Source organism: Galeopterus variegatus, unplaced genomic scaffold (genome assembly GCF_000696425.1).
Source record: "Galeopterus variegatus unplaced genomic scaffold, G_variegatus-3.0.2 Scaffold11798, whole genome shotgun sequence".
NCBI classification, from domain to species: Eukaryota; Metazoa; Chordata; class Mammalia; order Dermoptera; family Cynocephalidae; genus Galeopterus; species Galeopterus variegatus.
In genome coordinates, this window is record NW_007737909.1 from 28,542 (window position 1) to 37,737 (window position 9,196).

At 45.1% G+C, this 9,196-nt stretch overlaps 1 protein-coding gene across 1 annotated transcript; it reads left to right on the top strand.

The window, feature by feature from the left end:
* Positions 1-3,060: 3,060 nt before the first annotated feature.
* LOC103610796 (centrin-1-like) lies at positions 3,061-3,583 on the top strand. The gene has a single exon (XM_008594885.1). The coding sequence runs from the start codon at positions 3,065-3,067 to the stop codon at positions 3,581-3,583; it is 519 nt and encodes a 172-aa protein (XP_008593107.1). The 5' UTR covers positions 3,061-3,064.
* The last annotated feature ends 5,613 nt before the right edge of the window (positions 3,584-9,196 follow it).

Sequence of the window (9,196 nt, forward strand, 5' to 3'; positions counted from 1 at the left end):
TGGTTTGGGGCACCCCCTCTACTGCCCCAGTACAGTTGTACTGCTTTTGAGGGGGCCGTGTAAAGCATTTGCATTTTCTCTGTTCTGCATTTGTTGGAAAGTAAATAAGCAGCTATAGAGAATCTTGATTATGCATGTTTTCTGCCTTGGGTGGCACCTGGAATTTGCTGAATTTGCTGAGTGCAACTTAAATTTTAAAGGTCTCCTGAGCCTCACCTTTTCATACCATGCAAGTCAAATGGAAAACTGCATAATCAACAGAAGCAAGCTGTGTGGGTCTTTTCTTTTGGTCTCAACTGACTCCAGACCCTGTTGTGGAATTCCAATATTTCTTTTTTTTTTTTTTTAAACCTCCTTCCAGCTGTTAAGTTTCCATGACCAGACTTAGACAACCATCTCCTCTCCCTCTCTCAGACAATCAGCAACTGATTTTGCATATTACCCAGGCCACTGTGGTACAAAAAATGTTGGGTGACCCAAACCCCCAAAACAAACAAACTAAAAACCATTCATATCTATTGATTTCCAGGACATCTTGTTTACTTTATATGAGTCTCACTACAACTTAAAGTGACTTTAAAGTAATGAAGCTGATTTTCACATGCATGGTATAGACTCTCCCTAATGCCAGCCAAAGACACTTTGCCCAGACTGCTCCCAACTAACTCGTGCATGGGGTTGAAAGCGGGGAATGCAGCGAAGCAGAACTGAAGAAGAGCAAATGTAAAGACCAGGCATATTGCACTTTCTGTGACTTGCCCCACGTTGGGACCCTGTATCAGAGCCTGCAAATTCCTGTGGACTAGGCGAGATAATTAATTACTGTTAGTTTCAGGGAAGAAAATCAGTCTCTTATCTTCCCAGCGATACTGTATTTTGGTAATAATCTCAACTTTTGGAGTAGGTAGCACGGTGTCTAAACGAAGTCTCAGCACTGGACTCAGACAGACCAAGGTTTAAGTCCTAGAGCCTTTGTTGGCTGTGTACTCTTGTATGCACCTTTCCTGTGTTACAGACCTTTCCTGTGCCCTGTTTTTTTCACCTGCAAAATGGGAAATGACTGCAAGGATTAAATGAGATGACGAATGTGAGGACCAAGCCCAGTACTAGGCACACAATAGATGCAAGTTTCCCTTCCCTTTTTAAGTCAGAGTTTGGATTGTGAACAGCGAGTAACTCCCCACCAAGAGCTGACTGACCGAGGGCACTGTTTTCTACAGACAGAGCTCTTGGTGGCCCTTTGTTGTGACTGTTGATTGTACACATCTGGAATCTATGACAACCGTTTTGCTTTGAGCTCAGCTTAGCCCAAATGTAGGTCTATATAAGGCAGCTTCTGTCCTTCGGTTTTTCCCAACACATCATAGCTTGGCCTCAATTTGGGCAGAGGGGTTGGTGTCAAAGGAAATGTACAATGTCTGGGAGGACACTTTTCTTTATATTTTTTCATTGAAAATTCATTAGGAAGCTTTATTATAATGCCTACTTTTCAGATGCTTCCAATGAGTCTGGGAGGTTAAGTGACTTTCCTAAGGTCACAGAGACAATAAGGCGAGAACTTAGGATACGATCCCAGGCTTTTTAATGGGGAAGAAAGCAGAGCAGGAGGATTTGCAGTGTTGGAAGATCAGCAGCAGTAGTGTCTGCCTTCCAAAGTCTACTTTGAGTTGACACCATCTACAACAAGTGCTGGACAGCAGGGAGGGGAGGTCCCAGGTAAGTTTCCCTGGCCTTTAGAAACCCTATGTCCATTAAGTCATTTTTAACTGGGACAGGTAATGAGATACGTTATGTGAATGATATCTCATCACTAATTTTAAAAACCAGTTTGTAAAACACTCCTAGCATCATTTGATCTTTTGGATTTTTTTTGTTTTATTTTGATGATTCAAAACGTATTTTAGAACCAACACTGTCATTCATTTATTCAACAAATATTAATCTACCTATTATATGTCAAGTACTGTTCCAGGTATTGGGAATACAAAAACTCTTCCAAGTGCCACCTGTTGCGACTGATCTAGTAGTGACAAATTGAGATTTTTGGGGGTAAGACAGCTAAAAAATAAAAGTCAGCTTTATCTTTTTTAACTGTTTAAAGAAGTACAAAACAATTCTAAAGGCAATTCCTTTATGGGATTATTTGGTAACTTTTTTCTTTCTTTTCACCTGAGAAGCTTCCATTTTTCTCTTGCTGCCTTGGTTGACAGGAGGACGCCATTGTTCCCAGGAGGCAATTTTGAGTCCCATCATACCCTGCTGCGTCTCCTCCATGTCCACCGCCAAAGAAGGGCTAAAGGAGTGGGTTTCAGCACAGCCCTGAATGTATGCTAAACAGTGAAAGTAGTATGCTGCAGGGGTTACACACACACACACACACACACACACATACACACCACTAACAGTGAAAGTAGTATGCTGCAGGGGTTACACACACACACAACACACGCACACACACACGCACACACACACACCTACCAGAAGGTAGTATTCAACTCCTCTCCTCCAAATCAAAAGCTTAGTGAATGAAACTATGCCCATTACTCAAGTGCAATTACTCTAAGTATGTACAATTGACATACTGAATGTAAATCATACATTTGGATATTACATTTCATATTTCAGGACATGCCAGAAGAGTTTTATTATAGTTGAGTGTAACCGTCAGGAGACAAATTTTTTCCGTTTTATCTGTTCTCCATTTATGTCAAGTGGAACACACGGTTTGACATTTAATAGTCTCTCTTCCTTCTCCTCCACATTCAATGCCAAGTGATCGGCCTCAGGCTTGACTGTCCTAAACTTACCCCTAGGTAATCTCAGACCAAGAAGTTTTTTTAATTAATATGGAAAAGGAGAGAGAAAGAACCTCGAAATAAACCTACACAACTGGTTCTTTGGTTGCTAACGAATGGCGTGGAGAGAAGAGCAGCGGCGCCAGGGCGTCACGGAAGACAAGTGTGGCTGCGCAGGGCCGTCCTGCCGGCTCAGGTGTCGCCGCGGTGGGCGGCGGGGCGCGCGGGCGCGAGCGGGAGGCTTCGGCAGGTAACGGAGGGCAGGAGAGATGGCCGCCAGCTTCCACAAGGCCAACCCGGCGTCGGGCAGCCAGAGGAGAAGGGCGGCTCCTAAGCCCGAGCTCACGGAAACGCAGAAGCTGGAAGTCCGGGAAGCGTTTGACCTCTTCGATGCCGACGGCAGCGGGAGGATCGACGTGAAGGAGCTGAAGGTGGCCGTGCGGGCGCTGGGCTTCGAGCCCGGGAAGGAGGAGATGAAGAAGATGATCTCCGAGGTGGACAAGGAGGGCACGGGGAAGATCGGCTTCAACGACTTCTTGGCCGTGGTGACTCAGAAGATGGCCGAGAAGGACACCAAAGAAGAAATCCTGAAGGCGTTCAAGCTCTTCGATGACGACGAAACCGGGAAGATCTCTTTCAAAAACCTGAAGCGCGTGGCCAACGAGCTGGGGGAGAACCTCACGGACGAGGAGCTGCAGGAGATGATCGACGAAGCCGACCTGGATGGCGACGGCGAGGTGAACGAGGACGAGTTCCTGCGGATCATGAAAAAGACCGGCCGTTGTTGACGTGGCTCCAGGAGGGAGGCGACCCGCCGGTTCCCTGCTTGCGTTTTGCTGAGCCCTGACCGAGAGGACAGCGGCCGGCCATCCTTCCCTGCCCCCCACCCCCGTCCCGTTTGTCTGTTAGATCCATTTCCAGATCTCCAGATCAATTACAGAGTTTGAAAGATACCCACGACATGAGTTTTGGTTTTTCATTCTCAAGAGCAGTCCCGGAGAACATTCAGTTAAATAAAGGGTCCTGAAGACAGAGTCCACAGCCATCTTGCCTGGCACTGGTGGATAGCCATCAAACCGAAGGGACAAACAGAGAGGTGGTTTCCTTGTCACTTCTTTGGTGGTCTTAAATGACCGTTTCTAATACTCAGGTTATTGTTCTAGCTTGATGAGGTGGAATCTGCCAGCAGGTCGCCCCAGCCATTGGTCTCTGCTTAAGTGAATACTGGTTTGAAGGAGAACAGGGTCATCTCCTGCTTACCCAGCTCAGGAAAGATACTATTCTCAACTATAGGCTCGTCTTTGGGTGAATTGTGCTTTGTAGACTATTCTCTGGCTGCATACATGCAAATGTTTCTTCATTTGTGTGTAAGTTATCTACTATGGGTTATCCAGAGCCAGTGTGTAAGAGGTACCTCAAAAAGTTCATGAAAAGATTTGTATTATCTTTCAATTCTATTTTTCCACAAACTTTTTGAAGTACCCTCATATTCCTGGGCTACAGAATAAAAATGAAATTTAATATTGGCCCCAGCAAAGTATAATTTGCTTAAGAGATTATGCTAACTAATGATTTTGAGTAAATATTTATAAGAGTAAGATCTTAGTTTAGGAAATTGTAAAAAATGTCTAATATTTTAAGCTACTTATCAGTCCTTGGAGAGATCAACTAATGTTTTAGTTATTAGACTACTGTAACATAACCTTAGTCATTTTATTAGTTCTTTATTGCAAGCCACTATCTACCTGCTAATTCTTAGAACATCTTGGTTCTTGGAACTTGATTTCTCTCCCTCCCCGTCATATCTAGATGATGTTAGAGTGTCTGGCACGTAAGTAGTTCTCAGTTTTATAAATCCCAGTAAACTGTTTCACTGTGGCTTGTGTACACGTTAATACTACTTGTTTTCTGTTACAAATTAAGCCTTTCTTGCTTTGAAATAAGAGAAGATACCTGCCCTCTTGAATATCTACAAATCTGAAATTGGAGAAAATTTAAATAATGTAATTTTGGGAAGATAATATAATCTACCTGCTGATATGTAGGCATTGACTAATATTTTGATAATAGGCCACAAAACTTCTAATGAGGCAAGATATTTTGGTTACAACTAAACCTAAATTAAATCTTCATACAAAGTCCCAATAAGATAAATGCTAAAATTCCGGGAATTTTTTCACTTGCTTTGCCAGCAATTTTACCCTTCAGAGCGTGGTGGATCTAACCAGGGGAACTAGTATTCTGGGCTTAACTCTCATTAACAGAGACTGATTTGTCAAAGCAGCAGTACTAGCTGAAGTGACAGGTATGTGGACATTGGCGTGAGAAAGGATTTTGCTGAGGTGGCTGGCACAGGACAGGGGAACTCACCCAGGCTACAGACACCAACGGTTCAGGCTCAAGGTCTTAGTGAGGTCTCAGGTGCAGTCGTAGTGGGAACAGGTGCAACTTGGGCTGACATCTGTGTGAAGGGCCTGATCAGAGGGCAAGGGGAGGAGTGGGTGTTCTGGGGGTGAGAGATCCCGGCATGCTGTTGGCCAGAGGCTTGGCCTGAGGATCTATATATGGATCAAGGTAGAAATACCAGAAACAAAGAAAGTTGGCAGAAACTGAAAGAAGGGGTCAGAGCCTCAGCCAACTGGACTGGGCTCAGTCTTGGCTCCTGGCTTAGCACAGGACAGAGGCGAAAACCCAGGAACCTGGGCTGAAGCCCAGAAGTCAGGCTGGCCACACAACGAGGAGTTGCACCATAGTACTTAAAGGGGTGCCCTGAGGACACCATCTATCACAAACAAGGGAAAGTAGCTCCAGAATGTTTCTGAATCCCATTCACTGCTAAGGAGGACTCTCTCAATGCACGATCCCTCCTGCTACTCAGTTGGCTCCACTCTGACGGACAGAGAATAAAGGGGGGGAAGGTGTTGCTTTGCCTCCCAAAGATTTGTCACCCCTCTTCCCCTGTGTGACAGAGCCACAAAAGATTACTCAAAGCCCATCTCTTCTGAGCAGTGAGAAGCCCCAAAGCAGTTAATCTCCTGGAATCCCCAAGATAGAGGCATTCCTTCTGTTTGGGAAATTAACTATGAATTGGGGTTCTCTTCCTGCCTTTATTCTCCAGACCAGGAAGTTACAGAAGAGAACATAGGTGGGGTTATAGTTTAACAAAATAGGCTGGTAACATTCAGTAAAACAAGCAAAGTGACATTCCATAAGGCAATTTAAGCAATCCATCAATAAAGTCTTGATCTTAGCAAACATTCCTTCTCCCTGCATAGCTTCCCAGTATCTTTACATATCAATCAGTAACTTGTCTGTCTTTGAACCAGCAACCTTGCTGTGTTACAATTCTTTATCTTACAACAGAGACTATGGCGTGGGAAAAATTTCCTGTTTTTTGCAACGTCTACATTTTATTTGTGCTTTTAAGAAGTTAGACTAAACCTGAAATACAAGAAACTAGGCCCTGTGAAATATATTTGCTTTATAGTTTACTCCACAGGAAGGTGGGTAGACTAGAACAGGCCTAAACTGACATTTGAATTTTGAGAGAAGTTAATCATACACTGGCGGGGTCAGACATGTATCCTAGTCTTTACAAAAGTAGAACAGAAAAAATGCAAAGAAAATTTATAAACACCTTTTTGCAGATGGAGAAATGCAGCTATAAAGGTTGGGAAGAACTAAAAATGTGATTGTCACTGGGCTATCACAAGTGGTCCCTGTAAAGAAGCAGGAAGCTTACCAAAGAAACCCATGTGACTGTACAGACCTCAGTCATGAGCTCTTGCTTCCTAATGATACATATAACGGTTGAAAAGCAGAGCATATGAAAGTATGACAGTATCCATTTGTATTAATATATTATCAAGAAAGCTAATGCCTCAAATGAGCAGAGGACATTAAAGTTTTTTTTTTTTTTCCTCTTAAGGATATCTTAGCTACGTTTAAAACAAGAAAATATAGGAAGGGACAGGCCGAACTCTTGAGATTGTTGGAGGTTGGTTTCCATGAGAAGTAGACTCAGATTTCGTTGCAGGAAATTAATTCGAGTGTACTTTCTGGATCACCACGGCTGGAGGAGGGAAGAAACCAGGACTGGGCAGAGAAAGAAGGTGAGCTGTGACCTGATTACAACAAAGGCTTCAGCTGATCCCATGGGGAGCTCTGGAGCTAGGATGGCTGGCGCTGCGGAGATGTCCCCACACTGGGACAAGGAAGTTAGGACTTTAACACTCTCAGCACCTGGGGGACCGAGTGCTTTAGTTGTAAAGTGCAGGGGTGGGGGGTGGAGGGTGGAATCTGGGCAGTGCCCCATAGCTTCCACTACAGTCTACCACCACGTAGATCCTCCGGCCTTGTATCAGTTCTGGGAGAGAAGCTAATTCAGGATTTTGATGGACCTCTCTTCCCGAGGAAGACTTATAAAAGGAATGTTAGAGGGACAAACTATAGCCCCTGCCACAGCAGCTGGCATTAAGGACACAAGGGTGCAGATCATCAACCTCAGATATCTGATCTAGATCGCACTCTCCCTCAGCTAGCACCTCCACTGATGTATGTGGCTTTCCTGGTGGGATACCTCAGGTACTCACCCCTGAGAGGTCTGAGACCACGTTACCACGCCTTTCTTAGGCTGTGTCTACTGCATTTATCCCCTTTACCCTTAACTCTGGGCAAAGGAGTACCAGGAGGCACTTGAGTGCATTGCATGGGTGCCAGACAAGCTCTTCCCCTCCTCTTCCTGCAGCTCTGCCTCCTCCTGGTGACCAGAGTAATCCTGGATGGTGATTCCTCTCCTTGATTGTTGCTCCCTCAGCATGAGGACCCCACCATGACTGGGTGGGACACATAGTTTGTAATTTAATGGGACTCTTGCTGTGCTCACTGAAGCGTTCCCCCTCTGGGGCCAAGGTCTCCAAATACACAGAATCCATGGTTGTGGGGTGGGAAGCCCAAATTAAAGAGCAGATGAATGGGAACTATGGTAAGAACTACTTCCACCTCGGTTTGCTGGACCCATGTGCTCTACCTAAGGTACCACACCATGTAATGGTCATTGATTTAGAGTATATGCTGCATCCTGGAGTACTGCCAACACATCCTCACTGGTTATCATGCCAAAAGTGGCCCCTCAGACGCATTTCAGACAGACTTTTTCATTGCTGTCTCAGGTTGAAAACTTCAGCATGTTGCAGGACCAGTGGATTTCATGGTCATATGCCCACTGCTGCATCTCCTTTCATGTAAAGTAGGTCCTTAGGTCCAATGTGATATTATGTGGCATCCTGGATTAATAGACTAAATATTCAGATATGGAGCAAGCTGAAGCTCTGCAAACAGGAACAGCAAACCCATGACTGCAATAATTGTCAAGTTCAGTCAAGATGAGTCACTACTTTTTCCAGGATAGAAGGGGTCCAATGTAGACTACTTGACACCAAGAGGCTAGCTGGTCTCCTTAAGGGACAGTGCTGTTCTGCATTTAGCAGCAGCAATAAATATATCATCCCTGGTGAATGAGACCTTTTGCTGTTGGGCTCATGCATAGCCTCCACCTCCGCCACAATGACTATTCCATCCCTGTGCCTATTGTGCCAGCACTAGGCGCAACAACCAACTGAGGTAAATAGGCCTTAATATGAGGTTTTTTGTTTATCTGGCTAGGAATTAGGCTATGTTCACTGTTTACTGTAGCTGTGATGTCAGAGGTTAAAATTTCTTCTGGTGTCTTTGTTTTTGTCTCTCCTGTTGTATTTGGTTTTCCCTAGAATCTCCCTAAATAGGGTCTGAGGCTTGCAGTTCTCTTTGCTGTAACTGCCCGCTGTTATACAGGAGCCCTGCTGATGCGGTGGTGAGGCGGGGGACGGGAGTACGTGCTCCACTGTCCTCTGATTAGGTCTCAGTCTTTTAGTGAGCCTGAGCTGGATATTTCTCTTCTCCTTCCCCCGCTACAGCAGCCTGGAGTTGGATGTATCCAACCCCCTAGGTTGGTTCAGCTTTGGTAAAACCCCAGTCTATTAGTCTCTGGTAAAGTGGTTTCTCTGTAGCCAGGCCTTGTTAAAGAGAACAGAGAGCTCTGGGAGGATTTCAGAAGGGCCACACGCCCCCTTCCCCTGCTGGAAGCACAAGGGGGGTTTTCTTGATCCTCACCCTGAGTACCTGGTGGGGCTCCTGACACAGGGTCCCCTGGATTTTTTAACTCTCAACCTAGTCCACACTGAGCCTCCAAAATTTGTCAATTGTAAAGTATTTCTACCACTAGTGGCTTCAGCTACAGCCTTCTCCACCTGGGCGTCCGCTGCCAGTAACCTGTGATTCTCTGTGTCTGCCTGTTGGTCTCTCCAGTATGGGGGAAAGTGATTTGCCCCATGACCTCAATTCTCTGATGGATCTAAGAAGAG

Excerpts from the sequence above, each read along its gene's own strand:
- LOC103610796 (XM_008594885.1), top strand. The coding sequence starts at position 3,065 with ATGGCCGCCAGCTTCCACAAGGCCAACCCGGCGTCGGGCAGCCAGAGG.